The sequence below is a fragment of the Mustelus asterias genome, chromosome X (assembly GCF_964213995.1).
Source record: "Mustelus asterias chromosome X, sMusAst1.hap1.1, whole genome shotgun sequence".
Lineage (NCBI taxonomy): Eukaryota > Metazoa > Chordata > Chondrichthyes > Carcharhiniformes > Triakidae > Mustelus > Mustelus asterias.
In genome coordinates this window covers 777,987-798,981 of record NC_135834.1, presented here as the reverse complement: position 1 = coordinate 798,981, position 20,995 = coordinate 777,987, and the positions used below count along the sequence as shown (strand labels likewise).

At 42.8% G+C, this 20,995-nt stretch overlaps 1 protein-coding gene across 2 annotated transcripts in view; it reads right to left on the bottom strand.

The window, feature by feature from the left end:
* Positions 1–14,031, bottom strand: part of LOC144481959 (growth/differentiation factor 11-like) — a 31,560-nt gene extending 17,529 nt beyond the window's left edge. Inside the window, exons 1-2 of one of the 2 annotated variants that reach the window (XM_078201154.1) lie at positions 14,011–14,031; positions 11,355–11,736 (exon numbers count right to left, since the gene is read on the bottom strand). In XM_078201154.1, coding sequence (XP_078057280.1) covers positions 11,355–11,736; positions 14,011–14,031 — 403 coding nt within the window. Of the gene's footprint in view, positions 1–11,354; positions 11,752–14,010 lie in introns of those variants that run through there. The other variant, XM_078201155.1, reaches the window with a different exon arrangement.
* Positions 14,032–20,995: the final 6,964 nt, after the last annotated feature.

Genomic DNA, 20,995 nt, shown 5'->3' with positions numbered 1-20,995 from the left:
GTACCCAGAGTTAGAGAGAGTAGTGCAGTGAGAGAACAGGCCCAGGGGTTACACAGGGTGAGTGCAGAGAGAACCGGGCCCAGAGGTTACACAGGGTGAGTGCAGAGAGAGAACTCTGATCAAATGTGATTGAATGATTGAGGGATGTGTGAATGAGATTGACATATGACAGATGAGATGCATGCTTGAGAGGGGGGGGCAAAACTGGGGAAATTGATCTTAGTTAAAATTATTTAGAATTATTAGATGTGCAAGTCGCTCCTGGGTGTGTGCAATATATTGTTCTGCTCCATCGACTCCATTAAAGAGAGTGCTGTAGCATTACTGCTGGTTCACAGAGAAACAATTTGCAGTTCATTACAGGAAGCTATTCATCCCCAATTTAGTAAGAGGATAAAAGTATATTCTGTAAAAAGGGACAGGATTTTAAATGCTCTGCGTTAATTTGCACTGTTCAGCCTCTGAGTTAAACGAATCCAGAAACCAGGAGTGTCCAATATTGACTAATGGTCCTAAAAATCAAATTCACCGTTAACACGATTTTAATACCCAATATGTTCATTCTATGAAAGACTGATCTTGTCCCACTGACATCTGCAGAGAATTGCACTGGGATTTGTATTCCCCAGTATGTGCTGCTCTATTTAATAGTGTCCTGCGGCCATCGGGCAGTTAGTCAGCTGCAGTCCCAGCCCATTTGCAGTAAATGACCCTACCCTAACAGACAGGGGTCACGACCCCATATCTCTGGCCCCACATAATGTCACCTGGCTCTCAAAGTGTTTGCCCAGGATAGAACTGAAAACAAACAAGGTGGAAAGCATAAAATCCTTGTAAGCACTTCCAGTAGAATATTTGCCAGCTCTTTATTCTCACCTTCTTTATAGCAATCCTGTTGTGTAAATTCACCCTAAGTGAACTTTTACTGATGCCGTCTAAGTTCATTTACCCTTGTTCCCTTAAATGGGGATCTTAAACTCCCCATTGGGCAGATCAAGTGATTCAGTGGAAAGGTTGCCTTTTTTCAATTTAGTCTCAGGAGGGTGGGAATCACTGGCAGCGTTGGCATTTATTGCCAACCCTAGTTGCCCCTTTAAAACTGGTTTGCCTGGCCACTTCGGAGGCCAGCTGACCAGGTTGATTTGCAACTGGAGTTACATTTAAGCCAGACCAGTTAAGGATGTTCCCTTCTTGAAAGGACATTGGTGAACCATTCAGATTTTTGCAACAATCTGATAGCTTTGTGGTCACTTTTACTGATCTCAGCCTTTACAGATTAAAACTGAATTCAAATTCCCTAACGGTGGGACTTGAATTCCATTCTCCAGTAAGTAACATAACTGCTACACTGCTATACCCATTGTCACAGGCTGTGCAGTGGATGAAGCTGCTAGGTGATCGACAAAAGGTGGTAGTATTAACCACAAGCAAAGCAGGTTCTTATGGAACACATACTTTCCTCTTTGCACTCCAAGTGTATAGCCTGTTCTAGAGGACCCTGTGATTTTGTTATTCTCCTGATTCTATCTAAAGCACACTTTTTTTAAAAAAAACTCTTTATACATGAAGCTTTTGTGAAAGAAAAGAGAATTCAAGGGATGCACACACTGATTTGATGTGGTACCTTTAAACCAAACCAGGACAAGACTTCATATATGTGCCTCACAGCTTTTGAGACTCAAGAGGCCCTTAGCTAAAGGTTCATGGGGTCACAGAGGTTTGATAAATAGCTTTCCTAACTAATTAACCTCCACGATTTATTTTCCCACTGGACAAGGGGAGGCCTCGGATGAGACGTCACCCATAAAAAAAAAGCCATTTCCTCACTGTTGACTCAAGTAGGCGATTGGTGAGAGAAACGTCTTTTTTGTGTCAGTGTGCCAGATTTCTAAATGAATTTCTAAAGTGTGGAGAGAAAGAGAGAGATGTACGTTTTCCTTTTGTTCACCTTTTGGGTTTTTTTGGGGCAGGGGATCTCATCCCATTGGGTTATAATCTGGTTTACGCTGGTTCAAATGTTCAAAAGAGGGAGCGGGAGTGCTATAAACAGACATGGCAAACACTGCCAATTTCATGGGTAGTAACACTTCAAAGGTTCTTATACCACCCCCCCTGGATAAAATGGGAAGTGTACAATGCACTCGCTTTCTCTTTTATCTCTCTAGAATCTGACTATCTTCCCAATCTATTGTATTTTGCACACTTCTGCTCGCTCTGCCATTTTTGTGGTCAGAAGGCAAGAGAATGTGATTAGCGCACACATTCATATGTTGAAATAACTTCAAACATTCTAAAAATAACTAAAGCTAACATGGTCTGTCTCATGTCTCATGTTAATCGCGTCTTGTGTTAATCGAGTTATGCCAAAGATGTAATTTCTGTTTCATTTTAATATCAGTGTTTCAAACGTGCTGCTTTAGAACATGTTTCTACAACAGAAATGTGCTGAACAGCGCTATAAAGATGGACCTTAAAGGAAAATGTGTCCTTTAATATGGATTTCTAGCTTAAATTCCCCTTGCCTTGCACAAGTCATTACCTAAAATAAAAATTATAATATTCAAAGCAAAGACAAATGCTTTGTGTGTCTGCTGTACAGTGTTTCTGAACTATCATCCATTTTCCTTTTCATTCTTTGTTCACGGGATCAGGGTTTTAATGCCAAGGCCAGCATTTATTGCCCATCCTTAATAGCCCTTGAAAATGTGGTGGTGAGGCATGTTCTTGAACCGTTGCAGTCCATTTGGTGTAGGTGCAACTCCCTACTTAACAGCACTGAGTGTAAGATTTTGACCCAGCGACAGAGAAGGGCCTTCACTGTATAGTTCCAGTTGAGAATAGTGAGTTACATGGAGAGGAACTTGCAGTTGGTGGTGTTCCCATGCACCTGCTGCCCTTGTCCTTCTGAGTGGTAAAGATCGTGGGTTTGGAAGGTGCTGTCGAAGGAGCCTTGGTGAGTTGCTGCAGCACATCTTGTGGATGGTGCACACTGCTGCCACCGATGGTCTCAAGTTACATGACTAATTGTACAGGTTAACATTGGTACCTACTGACTCTGGGTGTTTTCATCAGCATGAAGCATTGAAATGGATCAGTCAGCGACTGAGGTGCTGAGCAGTTGATGGAAACTTTTGTACTTGAAATAAAATGAAAAATCAACACCAGCACAGATTTAGTTTGTTTAGGAATCAATGTGCTATTTGTCTAAGTTGACCATTTTATGTCTAGCAGGATACATAGTATGTATATGTTATGTATATCAGTATATGTTCTGTTCGGATGTCAAGGCACTGTCTCAATGAGAAGTCCTCAAGCACTATGTAATGAGGAATAACTTCACATGAACTGCAGGTGTTCAGAAAAGCCTATCACTACCACCTCGAGAGTTTCTAGAGATGGGTAATAAATAGTAACCTTCCCAGCAACACCCACATCATGAAACTTTTTTAAACTGATAATGGGTCCTCCAAGAAGCACAGGACTCTATTTTAAATAAATATTCCGCTCTATAAATAATGCTGGCATACATTCTCAGTCGTGTTTCAATTACCTAATATGGCAGGCAGCGCACTTCCTAGTTGCCATATTGGGACCATTGTAGGCTGGATTGCATCTTGGAAACAGGTGCACTATGGCCAAATTTCACAAATATAATAGTAATTTTATGCAAAAATGTCACAAACATTCTAAGCAAACACTAATCAGACATATTTCCTCTTGGGGGGAGTTTTTGTCAACCAAAATGTAACCGCTTTCTCCACTTTTCATAAAATCATTGAATTCCTGCAGTGCAGAAGGAGGCTATTTGGCCCATCGTGTCTGCACCAGCTCTCTAACAGGGTATCTTACCCATGTCTGTCCCCTGCCCCATCCCTGTAATCACACATATTTACCCTGCTAATTCCCCTAACCTACATATCTTGGGACACTAAGTAGGAATTTAGCATAGCCAATCCACCTAACCTGCACATCTTTGGAGTGTGGGAGGAAATTAGAGCACCTGGAGGAAACCCACGCAGATACGGGGAGAACGTGCAGACTCTGCACAGACAGTGACCCGAGGCCGGAATTGAACCCAGGTCCCTGGCACTGAGGCAGCAGCGCTAACCACTCTGCCACCATGCCATTTATTTGCGATTATTTTTGTAAAGTGATATTTTCCAGAGAATTCTTTTAGTTTCAGACTTGTTTGTGCCTTTTGAAACTCTTTCCAATTTGAGTGGTTACAACCTGGAAAAGAAAGTATGGATCATTTCTGAGAGAGAGAACACCTTTCAAGGAGTTAAAAGAATGTCTGTCTTCTGAGGATGAAAGCTGATGAAAACACCTTGTTGTTGAAACAATTAAATAGTACAGTTTCTGATCTCATTTACTTCTGTATTGCTAAAAAAGAGACATGCTATTGAAGCTTTTCATCTTGCACTCATCAGGACAGAATTATGGAATTACATGGAATATCATCTAATGTTGAACATTATGTTTTGAGTTTTTTAGTTGGGTACAGTCAGTACTTTGCCTGTTGTGAACAGCCAAACAGTGATTCTGCAACTGGACAACACTTGCTAAACAATCCTGATTGTGCTAAGAAGTACACTGACAACCAATTTAAGATTACCATTCAAGCTTGTAGTGTGGCTCACTTACATGCTAGAAGCTATATATATTTGCAAGCAGGGCCCTGACTTTTGCAGAAGGAGCATGTTCATACATAGTGCCTTTTTCAACTAAGCAAAAGTGTGAGGGACAGCCATTCCCTGGTTCATTCTCCATGGCAATGCCTTGACCAATCAGAGTCGACCTGCCTGGTTTGAATTTAAACAAAAGCTTGGTAGTTGAATGTTTCCTGGTGCATTCTCTATGGCAACATTTCTATCAATCGGAGTCCACTTGCCAACCAATCAGCACTCTTATGCAGTATACATTGTTATTTCCTTTACAATTGGTATTCTCACTAATTTTGTCCTGATGAGTACAAGACAACAAGCTTTGACAGCATTCTCTTTTATTCAGCTGTACTCAAGTTCTGTACTACCAAAAGACTAATTTATTTTTGTTTCAGTAAATAAGTTTTAAAAATTTATTTCACAATTGATTATCCTATCCCACTCAGAGTGATCTATCTAGAAATGTCTGTTTGTGATTGTGCAGGAATAATAATCCAGAAATGACCATTTATAATATTAGATTCTAAGCTGTTGCAATTTGAATACATGAACAATATCTCAATTACTGTATGATATCAACCAGTGAACCATAATATTGCAATTGCTGTTTGTAACATTAGCATACAAACTATAAGTCTAGAAACTGCTGATGGACAAATTACTGCATGAAAAACTGCCCAGAAATATTAATCGGATCTGAACTCTAGCTTCGAAATTACTGTTTACAACATTAACCAATTACAAAGTTAAGAACTGTAACATTAAAATTTTGAATTACAGAATAGGAAACAATGTTTGCAACACTTGCATATAGCACAAAATGACTGTTTACAACATACATATACAAAGTGTAGCTTGAAATGACTTTGCAACTTGCAAATGATAGCATAAAGTGACTTTGCGACTTACTCGGGACCTATGGCATAAAGTGACTTTGCGACTTACTCGGGACCTATGGCATAAAATGACTTTGCGACTTATGATCTATGGCATAGCCAAAAAGTAAGTTAACATACGATCTGTAGTATAATGTGATTTACACTTATGAGGTATAACTTAAAATGACCAATTGTGGCTTACAGGCACAATCTATAGCTCAAAATTACTCTTTGTATATACACCATAGTAAACTAACTTTTCAAGAGCATTTTGCTCTTTCTGCATCAAACATTTAACATTTTTATTTCCTCCTTTTTTCTCTGTGTACAAGCTGTTTATATGGCTAAAACAAACTTTGCAATTAATGCTGTATTGCAAGCTGGAGCTAACCAAGTGGAGAAGCTGAGAATTACTTTGGCTTTTGCTGCAAATTTTGAGGAAACTGGTTATATTCTTGTGATTTAAAAATTAATATTTTTCTCATGTTCAACACCTCAGGCCACTATAGGAGAACCTTCTCCTCTTGTCTCCATTAGATCTTTACCTGCCTGACAAGATAAATCACTCAAGTAAATATCTCTTTTGCTAAATTTTCCCCTCTCTCTAATAGCTTTGGACAAACTGCTTAATTTTGCCAGTCAGACTGAGGTTTTCAAAAATAATTTGACCAAAGCAGATTTAAATCTATGTCCATTAAATACACAAGCTACCAATTAAACATATTCCAACCCACAAAATGCTGCTGTTTGAATTGATTCGCTTCAGCCCTCTCTCCGACCCTGGCCTTTAACATCAAGTCATAATCTCGACCATTTCTGTGGCAACAGGAAGGGAGAAGAAAGGCATTTCTGTAATGTTTTTCACAACCTTGGGATGCCCCAAAATGTTTTGCAGCTGGTGCAGTGCTTTTGAAGTGAAGTCACTGTGGCAATGTAGAAATAAAGAAGGCTACTGCCAGGACATATTTAAATACAACAGCCCTGATTTTATAAGCCTGAGAAGTTGGGATTGTCACACCTGCTGGATATGGTGCTGGAAATCCTTGCATTAATTTGGATTGGATAATAAACAGGTAGAGCTCAGCCAGAGAACACTCTTGGCTGAGGAAGAGCACAGAATCCAGCAAAGCTGCAGCTTACTGTGAAAAGAAACTATTTTTTCACAGTGGCACAGTGGGGGAAGGTGACTAACACTGCTGTTGCGATGCTGAAGAGTTAGAGGTCCTGCAGCAGAAAGTGCACCAAGGGAGAGCAGTCTTATTTTGGGGTGAAGACCGCCGCTCCTCGGCACTGGCTAATGGCATAAAATTTGCTGCCCAGGTTTTCCAGGTCCCTTGGTTGCAAATGTTTGCTGACATAAGGTAAAATGTGGAGATGTGTGCTCTTGTGGGCTCCATCAAGTATGGCATAAATGTTAGTTCTATTCTCTGAAGTAACTTTTAAAACATTACTGAACAGCCTTTCATCATGTCTAAATTAGATGGTCCAATTTCCTAAAGATGGGGATAATAGCCCCAAACAGATGTTGAACTGTCCAGGTCAAGCTACTTGAGCTATTGGGCTTTCTCAAAGGTGTCCACAGCCATGGTTGTACAGTGTAGTCTTGTTCTCCTACAAATCATCCAGACAGTCTCTCCCCTCAAGCACTGGGGGGGCTGCACAATGAGGCTGCTTCTGGATAACAGCCACTGGCATACATGATACCTCTGGTCCGATGCCACCTGAAGAGTAATTGAGGTAAATCTCCTGGAAGGCCGTGGGTTGTCATGAAGGACCTTGTGTACTACATGTGACTGCACCCAAGAGAACCTAGCCACCAAATAAATGTTGTGTGCCCTATCTAGTTGGTGTCTGCTTCCCACAGGAAAACTGATGAGTGTCTCCTCTTCCCCCTCCCCACCTCAAACATAGTAGCTCTCATCCTGATGTGCCACTGAAGATTGCCTGATACAGTCACTGTCTCTTTGGATTGCTCAGGTGATTCAATAGCAGGAACATTTCCACCACTTGATTTCTCTGGATAAGGGTGACCCTTTATAGCTATAGTTGATGAACCCCAACACCAGATTGATGTTGCTGCAGCAATTCCAGTGTCTATCGGAACAGGTTCATGGAACTGAATGGTCTGTTCCTCATCCTGTGCATCACTCAGTACAGTGTTCTCCTACACCACAGCCAAAGTCTCCAGAAGCATTTACCATTTGCTTCATACTGCAAAATATTGGCCCCCAAAGAAGAATGAGCATGGGGAATAACAAGAAGCAGGTCCACAGGGGGAGGACACAGACTGACATGGGCGTCACTGATATACAGGCCGGAAGATTACTTTGGAACTCTGATCAAGAACTACATCCGATAATGGAAAGTCTACATATTGTCATCCCAAGGATTGCTGTACATTCCTTTAAAAGCATTTCCAATACAAGGGCAAGATGATATTGAGATATAACATTGTTTAAACTCTACACTTGTGTTTCCCCTTGGTGAACCCCATAAGGCGTGTTTGTCTTGGGCTGTTTTCAAATAATCCTTTTAATTTAAAGGAGCCACTGGGCTTGTTGGGATGGTTTTGACCTTGGACTCTGGATGTATGATGGAGTGACATGATGCTACAGCTGGAGCGACATCAAACAATGCCAATGCCAGCCCATTCTCGGGCACTTGCTCAAATATTTTGAGGTGCCTGGTTGGAATGGGAGGACGTGTGGACATGTTGAAAATAAACCACTCGATTGGACCATGCCAAGCACCATGACTGGGCAACCACTCTGGACACCCACTCTGGGCACCCATGTATGACCTGCATGAGTAGTCCATGGGTGTGTCAGATGTAGGTAAAACAGATTGTCACTCCTTTTCGAAACACTGCCAAATTGGAAAGACTGGGCAGTGTTGCTGAGAGAATACCATTCAGTGCTTGTTTTCTCAGTTTTTGGGGCTCTCCTGCTGATTTCTGAAGGTCACATGTGCTCCATGACATGCTGCTCAAGTCCTTCCCACATGACTCAGTGATGGCAGAAGTGCCGTTCTGTCCACTCTCTGTCAGAGACTGCAGGTTACTCATGTTGGCCTCAAAAGATGTAGCAAATGTCCTTTTTGCTGCAGCATCAACTCCCATATGAAAGCAGGCCCAGTAGAATATGAGCGCCTTGTCTGTATAATCACAGTGTGGCATTAGCTTGCAGCCTGGCAAGATTTTGCACCAATCTCTCCTGCCACCTCCATCTGCTCCTCCTCACTTGTGATTCACATGGTGTCCTCTTCCTCAAACTCATTAATTCCAGTCTTTAGGTTCTAGAATACACATACTGGGTGACGGAGGTGGGAAGAGTGCTTGTCACAAACTATTGTAATGTGCTAGGACCTGCTGGAACCAACTTGTCTTGCTTTATTTTGACAGGACTTTCCAGGGGAAAGGAATGGGGCTTACAATGCCTAAGTAAGATTATGCTTTTAAATAGACGTCAGATCATGTGGCGTCTCATACAACCACTTCACTCGTACATTCCTTGCCATGCAGATGATGAAAGGGAGTCACAAGTATGAAGGATACTTGTTCATTGGTGATACTAAGCCTGCGAATCCATCCAAGCCAATGGCCTCTGTTGCTTATCCTCCAAATCCTTAAGTGGTGTCAGTTGCTCTGACAACTGCAACCAAATGCTCACCACATTCCACTACCCCTGCACCCCCACCAATATATTCAATCTCCCACCCCTGCCAATATACTCCATCTCCCACTCCCACACTCCCAGCGAATGCCTGTCTTGGTCCTCTCCTTCTGATTGCACCTGCAAACAGAGGAAAGCAAAGAAGACAATAGGATTTTCCCTGGGTGTCCCCAAGTAGCACCCGTGCCCTGATCACTTCCCTCACTGGAGACATAACTCTGAGCTGGTGTGTTTCTGCTGGCAGTACTCTGTGAGCTGACCTGGTATCTGCTTTGTGCAAGGTATTGCTGTGCGCCACTGCAGTTTTTCCCTCCACCCTCTGTTCTACTCCAAAGTGCAGCAAAAGAAAAGGTGAATGCTCTTCATATGCTCTCTCCTCAAGTGTGCAGGAGGAAGACATTTCATTGGAACCACTTGTTCCATATCCAAGCAGTAAGCATGTATGCAAAAGATGGGGCACTTACCTTGGCACTTGTTTGCTTATGTACAATCTCTTATTTCCTCCCAGTTATGACTCTCATCAACCATCCTCCATGTAGCTTGCACCTGTCTCCACAACAGGGTTGACTTCAACTTCACAAAGACCAACCCTGCTTTGCCAAATCTCCTGCAGCGTGAACTCCAATGCTTTGCCAATGAGGCAGACAATTTGGCCCACACATCCTCGGACAACAAACAGGATGTTTAATTGAGTGGCATTAAAGAGTACCAAGGAGACCGTAGCCACGATGTTGCTTAACATTAGTGTTTTGTGATATTATTGTAAGAGATTTATTTTTGGAGATTCCCATTTGTGATATTTTATGAACTATAGCCTGAAAATTATCATTTGTGTCATTGTGTGGACTATAGAAATTACTGTTCATGGTATTTCATGAACTGTAGTCGAGAAATTGCCATCTGTTAGTTTATGAATTATACTCTAGAAATTAGGGTTTGCGATGTTTTATCAATGATAGTTGTGAAATTGCTATTTATAGTATTCTATGAATGATAGCCTATAAATTATTGGTTGTGATATTCTATGAATGTATTCTATGAACTTACTGTTGATATTTTGCAGCAATAATCTAGAAATTATGGTTTGTGATATTTCATGAAATGTCCTGAAATTCCTGGTTGCAATATTTCATAAATTATAGAAGTCATTGTTTGTGATACTTCATGAATTATAGACTAGAAATTTTATGAATGACACACTAGAAATTAAGGTTTGTGATTTTTTAAATCAATTTATCACCTAGAAATTATATTTTTAAGACTTTTTATTGACTAGAAATTACTGTATTTTAAATTATACTTTAGAAATTACTGTTTGATATGAATTATAGTCTAGAAATTATTTATATTTTAATTATAGATTCGAAATTGCTGTTTGTGACCATCTATGAATGATTGTCTAGAAATGTGATATTTTATGAACTATAGTTTAGAAATTAGTGTTTGTGATATTTCAAGAATTATAGTCTGGAAGTTACTGGTTTGATATTAACTATACTCTATAAACTGCTGTTTGTTAGTTTATGAACTACAGTTAGGAATTACTGTTACTTTATGAATTATAGTCTAGAATAAATCAAAATCTAGAAACTGTGATGTTATAAACTATAGTCTAAAAATTACTATTCCTGTGATTATTACTGTGATATTTTATGAAATATAGTTAATGATGTGTGAGCAATAGCCTATCAATTAGTATTTGTGATATCAGTTTATAACTATTTGTGTCATTGTAGTATGAGCTACAGTTTCGAAGTGGCTCTTAATGGTTGCGTGTATCATTTTGAATGTGATTTGGTGCGTGAACCGCAGGCTGAAAACATCACTGGGTATAATATTGGCACGTGGACTGTACCATGGAAGTTACTGTTTGGTGATATTTGCACGTGAAACCGGTAAGGGGTTGTTCCAAAAACAGTTTCCTCAATGTTAAAGCTACCGGAGGTGTCCGACACAGGAACACGAGGCTGTTAGCACTTGGATAGCGACATCATGTTTAACTCTCACTACAGCAACGGCCACAGTTAAAGATTAAAATCTACATTCGGAGATTGAATTCTCCAACATTTCCCTTTTAATTTCTGTTTGAGCCGATCGACATGCTTATCACAGTGTGTGGAAGATGAGACTGAGGTACTCACGTTCGGTGGCCATGGTAATGACAGTTTCTGTCGTGGCGTGATACTCGTCGTCTTCCAGAAGAGGCTCTTTGGCTAGGCAGTCATCCCCTTGGATATCATATCGGTCCAGCAGTTGCTGCAGAGGGGGAGCTTTGGGCAGGAGCTGATTGACAATATCTCGACTGATGTTGGGAGCTTGTTTCAGACGCAGCTTGCTCAGGATCTGAGATTTAATGGATTCCAATCTCAAAGCTTTGCTGTGCTCCCTCCATAAACAGGCAGAGCATTCTTGTCTCCCAGGTTCCGCCTGGTCTAAGACCCTCTCCCCAGTTTCTGAATCCTTCTCCAAGACCGGCTCGTCACTGACTGTCAATCCCAGGGAGATCAGAAGGCAAAGGAAAACCTGTGATCTATGCATGATCTGAACTTTGTGTGTGTGTGTGAGCGTGTGCTGTGCCCTGTTGAGAATGAAGAGAAAGTCCTGGATTCTAGACTAGCCGGGAGAGAGGAGAGGATAGTGGGTGAGTGACACGCTGTGGATGATAAGTGATCAACTGAGGCGCCCCTTTTTATATCACAACTTTGGCCACAACTATTGTGTCGTAAAAATCCAGGATTGGCTGAAGAGCCAAACAAAAGGCTTTCTGGCTGTCAGGAGGAGAGAGAGAGAAGAAATAAGAAATCGCCTTGTGTCAGTGCCAGTTAACATCCGTTCCTTAGCCCCGCTCTCAGTCTCACACTTACATACCTTCTCTCAGGCTGCCTTTCTGTTCCTCTCTCGCATTTATTGTGCTCTCAGGTGCGCAATCTGGAGTATTTCCTGCTTTTAGACACAATTCAGAATTCTTATTTTTATGGACAGACAGTATATACTTCCTGCACTTTATAATTCGTACGTAGAAATCACTCGTGTTTAATTAGTATAATTTCTTTTCAAATCTTTGATGTTTCATTGTATTTTTTTCGTAAATTCCGCTTTGAAATTAACCAAGAATGACGGTCAAGCATTCGCGCGCCTGTGAAACTGACCTGTAATAAACATTGTTGAAGTTTATTGCTATTTGTGGCCAGCGCTCGGGATTCGAGCTGTTATCCGAAATGTCTTCCTCGCATTTTCATTGCCTAATATTTTAACTCTTGTGCAATAATGGATTATCTTTGGGGTAGGGGATAGTTATGGGGTACATTCACAATTGCGGCATCGTTTCCTGAGAGACGGCGGGGGGGGTCTTTACAGTGTTTGGTTGTTGTATAATAAGGCTCCAGTTCCCCTCCCAGTTTGGATTCACTTCATATTAAATACAGGAATGTTTTTAAAGCATTAAACCACAAAGCACTGTTTTTATTAATCACTCGTTTATTCACCCGTTCGTCTCTGTCTATTTGCAATGTTGCGTTAAACCCCCTCGAAATGCCGGTTTCCAAGTCTGGCGAGCTCTGTGGTTGTTTCAGGAGTTGAAATTGTGCTGATTCTCAGCTTCACTTGAACCAAAACAACCGAGAAGGGGAGAGAGAGAGGTCAGGCAGTACCCAATGTTGCAATGCGAGATGTGGGATTCAGCAATTTAATGGAGAGGTGAAAACTTCAACCGAAACTTAAGTTCGCTTCGTTAGTTTCACATCCTCATTTGCAATTGCAAGATTATTATTGGGTATAGATTAAGGGGACAAAAATAGATTTCCGTCCAGGTAATGTAAAATCTCAATTTCAACAACAACCTGTATTTGTGTGGCGACTTTAAAGTAATAAAATGTCTCCCAGTAAACAAAATACAGAAGATAACATTTGTTGAGATTCGAAAAAAGAGGAAACAAGTTTCTTGTGATCAGGTTTATATATCCCAAGATTTCAACAGCACCAGATTGTGTATCATTCGATTTAATCAGCTAAAACTTAAGCCCCGTTATCTGTATACTCTCCGATTTCCCTTTAACTTGAGTTGCATTGGTAACCAGTTTTGTGTATAAAGTTGAAAGAACTGGACATTGGGTTGTGCTGATCCCAGATTTGTGCTCACAATAACATGGGTAAAATCACTCGCCAAAGCTTGCCCCATCTGTAGTTAGCAGATCGAATTATTGAAAGTATTATGTCGGATTTATTAATATTCGTTTTTTTCCTTGTACAGACCATTAAAAACATACTCCACTTTATTTTGTGTTGGGTGTGAGAAAGACCCCGACCGAGAGAGAGAGAGCGAAGAAGTTCTGATCTGTCTTTATCCACTTTTAACGGTGAGACAAACTGGACAAGTTTTCAATGTGTTCACTGTATCGGATACAATCTGAGATAACATTTTAAAACCAACGTTCTGCACAGCAGACATCACCTGGGTTCCTAACCCTCTCAGCTAAAATCTATAGATCTTAGGTTTGAAATTTCCACAACTTTTTGGGGAGAAAGGGGGCAGGATAGGGCGAGGCTTTAAACGAGAATTATTAACATCGGATAAGATTTTCAAACAGAATTTCCATCATGACTGTGTGGAAACAGAAGTGTTGGAGGGGATACTGGAAACCCGATTGCTACCAAGAGGTTTCCGCTCGATGAACATAAAACTTGTAATGCGTTCAAAAAATACTTCAAATGATTTAGTGATGCATTTTTCTCGCTTCTGGATTCTGTCTGAAGCAGCTTTCAGTCTGGGATTGTACAGTCACAATGGTGCCAACCTGCGACTGATTTGTACAAGGGCATTAATGATGTGGAAACATCTGTCCTGACAACCTCATCCTGAACAAGCAGACATCATAGTACAGAACAGGAATGGGAAAACCATGGCAATGCATTTTTGGCTTGGGAGATTGAAATAGGTAGAACGTCACACACGGGCAGGAGGAGGCCATTCAGCCCCTCCTCCTCAGCCTGTTCCACAGGAAGAGGCCATTCAGCCCCCCTCCTCCTAGAGCCTGATACACAGGGACAAGAGGAGGCCATTCAGCCCCTTCTCCTCCAGCCTGTTACGCAGGGGAGGAGCCATTCAGCCCCTCTTCCTCCTAGAGCCTGATACACAGGGACAGGAGGAGGCCATTCACCCCCCCTCCTCCTAGAGCCTGTTACACAGGAACAGGAGGAGGCCATTCAGCCCCTCCTCCTCCAACCTGTTACACAGGGACAGGAGGAGGCCATTCAGCCCCCCTCCTCCAGCCTGTTACACAGGAACAGGAGGAGGCCATTCAGCCCCCCTCCTCCAGCCTGTTACACAGGAACAGGAGGAGGCCATTCAGCCCCCCCTCCCCTCCTCCGAGAGCCTGATACACAGGGACAAGAGGAGGCCATTCAGCCCCTCCTCCTCCAACCTGTTACACAGGGACAGGAGGAGGCCATTCAGCCCCCCTCTTCCAGCCTGTTACACAGGGGAGGAGGACATTCAGCCCCTCCTCCAGCCTGTTACACAGGAACAGGAGGAGGCCATTCAGCCCCTCCTCCTCCAACCTGTTACACAGGAACAGGAGGAGGCCATTCAGCCCCTCCTCCTCCAGCCTGTTACACAGGAACAGGAGGAGGCCATTCAGCCCTCCTCCTCCTAGAGCCTGATACACAAGAACAGGGGGAGGACATTTAGCTCTTTTCTCGAGTCTGTTGCATAGGAACAGGAGGGGGCCATTCAGCCTATTTCTCGAGTTTGTTACACAGGAACAGGAAAAGGCCATTTAACCCCTCGAACCAGTTCAGCCATTAAATCAGATCATGGCTGATCTGTATATTAACCCCAACGACCCTCATTGGTTCCATAACCCTTCATCTCTTACCCAATAAAAATCTATCCATCTCAGTTTCGAAAATTTCAACTGACCCTTCCCAGCCCCGACAGTTTGGGTGGCGTGGGGGGGATAGTTCAGGATTGCAACACACACACTTTGTGTGAGGAAGCGCTCCCTGGCACCACCCCCTGAACACGGACTGGCTCCAATTTCAAGGTTCTACCCCCCCCCCCCCCCCTGCCCCCGCCCCCGCCTCATTCTTCCCCCTCTAACCCCAACCAGAGGGAGCAGTTTCTCTTCATGGACCTTAATCTTCGAGACTGGAGAGAAATACCAGCCCAGTGTGAGCTCAGAATTTAACCCTGTCAGTTCCGGGATGGTTCTGGGGAATATGGGCTGCCCCCGCCATCCCAGTCCTCCCGATAAGATCAACATATTCTTCCTGTGGTGGGATGTCCGGAGCTGAAGCAGTTCTTTAAATGGGGTCTCATCAGAGTTGTATACATATATTAAAACACTTGGGTAATATTCCATTTGTTTTGAGGCGTTCGTTCAGCACCAAAATTATGAAGTCATTTAACGATTCGGGTTTTTTTTTTGAAAGCCCGTTGGCTTTGACTTGGAGTGACCTTTGAATCAAGATAGATTCAGTCTGTCTCTGGGGGTGACTGGGGCTCAGATGATGGATGAGAAGCCCTGGGGCAGTAACCATCCATTTCAGAGTTCCCCTCCTCTCCGGGACCTTGTCCTTGCCCTGCGCGTCCATCCATGGGGTTGTAAGCTGTTGTGCAATGCGGGGGAAATCATCTTCACCGCAGCCTCTGGCCGAATTTAATTGTTGAACCGTTTCAAATGGAAGTCAAATTTACTTTTGGATTTTTTTCCTCATACAAAGCACCTTGCCTCGAACATGCCAGATAGACTGAGCTAAAGCTTGCGGTGGGGATGCAGGCAATTTATGTCGATTAACCAAACATGTACACTTATTAAAAAGGCCTTTTTATCTGAGGGGTTAAGTCTCACTACCCGCAATACAAGGAGGCTTATAAATCCTGCCCCTCTGTGTTTCTGATCACAGCTCGCCTTACCTCTCCAAAATAAAATCAATCTGGTTAGATATTTAAAAATAAATCTCAGGTGACACTTGCATGAACTCATGTGTTTAGAGACATGGCAGTTTCGAAATGATACATAACCACGGTTCTTTACAAAATCGCCCTACAGGTGCCCGATATGTTTCAGTCGACTTCACTTCCTCGAATTAAGTTCTTAAAGTACCCCCCCCCCCCCCCCCCTTTTCCAGACAGTATCGAAGTTCCGTCCTCATTCCAAAACCTAATTTGGTTGAATCTTGTGTGGGGGGCAGTTGATTTTTAAAAAAATACAGAATGTATTCAATTAATTACAGCTTTTCAATCTACGTTGTAGGATGGGGCATAATGTGGATGTCCAAGTGAACACTGCTTTCCTGTGTTACGCAGGTCGCTGAACCATGTAATGGTATTGAGGCGTAGAGTATTGTGTTGCAGAATGACTCTCTGAAAGCAGCGATTGATACCGTTTCTCGTCGCCTGACACTGTGCAGAGGCTGCCATCTACTGGACACCGCTGCAACTTCAAATCGACTGTTTCAGGTCTGCAGAATTGATTTTCGTTGAACCGAGAAATGTGGATTTGTATTTATATAGCGCCTTTCACAATTTAAAGTCGCCCTAAAGTTTTTTATAGTCAATGGAGTATTTTTGAAGTGTAGTTACTGTTCGTGTATAGGAAACGGAAACTTTTGTCACTGTGTTGAACTGATGACCCACTGCTAGCTACATTTCCCACTTTAAATTTGCACACAGCAAATTCCCACAAACAGCATTGTGACCATGACCAGATCATTCTTTTGTGATGTTGATAGAGAGATAAATATTGGCAAAAACACCCAGGAAAGCTCCACAGCTCTTCTTCCAATAGCGTCTCCAGCTCCAGCGTCAAAGCGTATTTTACAGCACTAGTTCTGGTAAAGCAGGTGAGTTTAAAGATCCCATTGAAAATAGCAGACCAGGGAGAAGGTCAATGAATGGGATGTGGGAGTTCGAACATGGGTGGGGAGTTGGACATGGTGGGGTAGGGGTGTGGGTCAGACATCACGGGGGGTGGGGGGGACCTGGTTCGGTCAGTGGGGGTCGGGTTGGTGGGGGCAGGGTCAGGTCGAGGGGGAATGCTGTGAGGGGTGAGGTGCTTAGTTGCGGGGGGGGTGGGGTGGGTGGGTGACAGGTTGGGAATGAGAGGTTGGGGACGAGAGGTGTATAGTGCTCGGTTTGGATATTTAAAATAGTTATACTAATGTTAGAAGTGCTTTTATTTCTTCTAACTCTCTCAGAGTAACTATTAGCGTATCACTGGCAGAACCATCCGAAGTTAGTGATTTAAATCACTTTGTCTGATGGTTCCCAGCACAGCGCAATTGTCCAGGGGAAGTTAGCACTTCTGGACAATTGCCGGGTAAACCCTTACCTGGGAACATTCAAGATGCTCTTTTGGAGAGTTGGTGCAGACTTGATGGGCCAAATGGCCTCCTTCTGCACTGTAGGGATTCTATGAACACATCTTTGAGGTACCCTCCAAATCCGATGCTGGGGAACCCTTGTCTCAAATATGGAACCTCTGACACTGCAACAATCCTCAATACTCAGGCTTCTATGTTACGATCTATGTTCTGGAATAGGTCTCGATTCCACAACTTCTGAGGTAAAAATGCTATCCACTAAGCCACAGCTGACATACAGGAGATGAAGCAAGGCCCATTTTACAGAGCACCACCCAACCAAGATTCGGAGAATAGAAAAGGTGATTAAATCCAGCGTGTGTTTTAAACACCTGTAGATTGGAGATGGAAGGGAAGACTTGTGTAGGCCAAGAGTTGCACAAGTTTAAGGCCCTGAGAAATAATGATTTTGAGTGGGAGTTGTGCGATAGGTTATCTGTTCAACAAAATGGGAATGCATGGAGAGGAGCACACAAGATGGAGTATCTCGGACTGAGAAAGGACAAGGAAAGGTCAATGGAGCAATATTGACAAAAAAATCAACAGAAAGAAAGAGAGGCTTGAGGTGAGAGAGAGGGAAGATCAGATGACAAGTTAATCATTTCATCAATGAAATGTATTTGAAAATTAATCAATGTTTTTCATTTAGTGAGAGTTGGCAGTGATTGATGTGGAAGCCAGTGACAGCATTAATTAAAGTATCTCTGTGCTGGAGCACATACCATTTATTATGTATGTCCTAAGTCTAAACTAATGGAGCTTTAAACAGTAAAGGAGCTGTGTGTGAAATTCTGCCATCTGCGTTCCTGTTTAATCGTTATTAATGCTCATCAAAAACATGTTTTATAGATATCAAAGATACTTTTGGTCTCATTATGTTTAATAGTGTTAATGAATTAAAGTGGTAACTTGCCAATTAAACCATTAATTACAGGTCAGAGAGGATGAAAATAAATGCAGAAATGATTTTACATCTCTTTTTTATGGAATTTACTATTAAGGCCTCATTTGAAATAGGCTTTAACACTCCTCAGTAAGAGAAACATTCAGTCAAACATCTGCCCACTGTATTCCACTATATCTGACGATGGAGTCATTTGTGGACCTTTTTTGTGCACTTGCCAACACTTTGAGATAAAGAATAAAAACAGGGAACACTAGAGATAGAAACAAAAACAATGGAAGTTGGAAATCTGAAATAAGAACTGCAAATTCTAGAACCACGTTATTTGTGGAGAGAACAAAGAGATTATTGCTTTTACTCAAGATCTTTCATCAGAACTGACCATGATATAAAGGCTTATTTTGTAGTATGTATCACTGTCAAATATGAGGGTTTCAGCTTTGCCTCAGTTGGTAGTGCTCTTATCTCAAGTCAGAAGCTTTGCATTCAGGTCCTACTCTGGAGATTTGAACATAGAATTCAGGTTGACAGCACCAGTACTGAGAGAACTTGCAATATTGCAGGGGCAGTACGAGGGAGCGCTGAACTGTCGGAGAGGCAGTACTGCGCTGTCAAAGGATCAATATTGAGGGAGTGCTGAACTACATAGAAACTAGAAGCAGGAGGAGGCCGTTCGTCCTTCGAACCTGCTCCACCATTCATTTTGATCATGGCTGATCATCAAATTCAATATCCTGATCCCTCCTTCCCTCCATATCCCTTGATCCCTTTCGAGTTATATCTAATTCTTTCTGGAAATCACTCAACGTTTTGGCCTCGGCTACTTTCTGTGGTAGTGAATTCCACACATTCACCACCCTCTAGGTGAAGAAATTTCTCCTCACCTCAATCCTAAAAGGTTTACCCCTTATCCTCAAACTATGACCCTAGTTCTGGACTCCCCCACCATCGGGAACATTCTTTCTGAATCTACCCTGTCTAACCCTGTTAGAATTTTATAAGTTTCTATGAGATCCCCTCACTCTTCTAAACTCCAGTGAATATAAAACAAAGAAAATTACAGCACAGAAACAGGCCCTTCAGCCCTCCAAGCCTGTACCGACCATGCTGCCCCTGTGAACTAAAACCCCCTACCCTTCTGGGGACCATATCTCTCTATTCCCATCCTATTCTTATATTTGTCAAGACGCCCCTTAAAAGTCACTATCGTATCTGCTTCCACTACCTTCCCTGGCAGCGAGTTCCAGGCACCCACCACCCTCTATGTAAAAAAAAAACCTGCCTCGTACATCTCCTTTAAACCTTGCCCCTCACACCTTAAACCTGTGCCCCCCAATAATTGACTCTTCCACCCTGGGGGAAAAAGCTTCTGACTATCCACTCTGTCCATGCCTCTCATAATCTTGTAGACTTCTATCAGGTGGCCCCCTCAACCTCCGTCGTTCCAGTGAGAACAAAACCAAGTTTCTCCAACCTCTCCTCATAGCTAATGCCCTCCACACCAGGCAACATCTTGCCATCCCAGGAATCAGCCTGGTAAACCTTCTCTGCACTCCCTCTATAGCAAGATCCTCCTTTCTCATATAAGGACACCACACTGCACACAATACTCCAGGTGTGGCCTCACCAACACCCTACACAATTGTAGTAAAACATCCTTATTTCTATATTCAAATCCTCTCGCTGTGATGGCAACGTATCATTTGCCTTCTTCACTGCCTGCTGTACCTGCACACTTACTTTCAATGACTGATGCACGAGAACACCAAGGTCTCGTTGGGTATCCACCTCTCTCAATTTACACCCATTCAATAATAATCAGTCTTCCTATTATTGCTACCAAAGTGGATAACCTCACATTTATCCACATTATGCTGCATCTGCCATGCACATGCCCACACTCAGCCTGTCCAAATCACGCTGAAACATCTCTGCATCCTCCTCACAGCTCACCCTCCCTGCAAATTTGGAGATAATACATTTAGAACTGTTGGAGGGTCAGTGCTGCACTGCCCATTGGCCAGTTCTGAGAGAATGTTGCATTGCCAGAGGGTCAGTACTGAGGGAGTGCTGCACTGTTGGAGGATCAATACTGAGGGAGTGCTGCATTGTTGGAGAGGCAGTACTGAGGGAGTGCTGCACTGTCGGAGGATCAATACTGAGGGAATACCGCATTGTGGGAGGGTCAGTACTGAGGGGAGCTGCACTGTTGGAGGATCTATACTGAGGGAATACCGCATTGTGGGAGGGTCAGTACTGAGGGGAGCTGCACTGTTGGAGGATCTATACTGAGGGAGTGCTGCCTTGTTGGAGAAGTAGTGAGGGGACACTGCACTGTTGGAGGATCAGTTCTGAGGGAGTGCTGCATTGTTGGAGGGTCAATACTGAGGGAGCGTTTCACTGTTGGAGGGTCAGTTCAGAGGGAATGTCACATTGTGGGAGGGTCAGTTCTGAGGGAACGTTGCATTGTTGGAGGGTCAGTACTGAGGGAGCGCTGCACTGTTGGAGGGTCAGTAC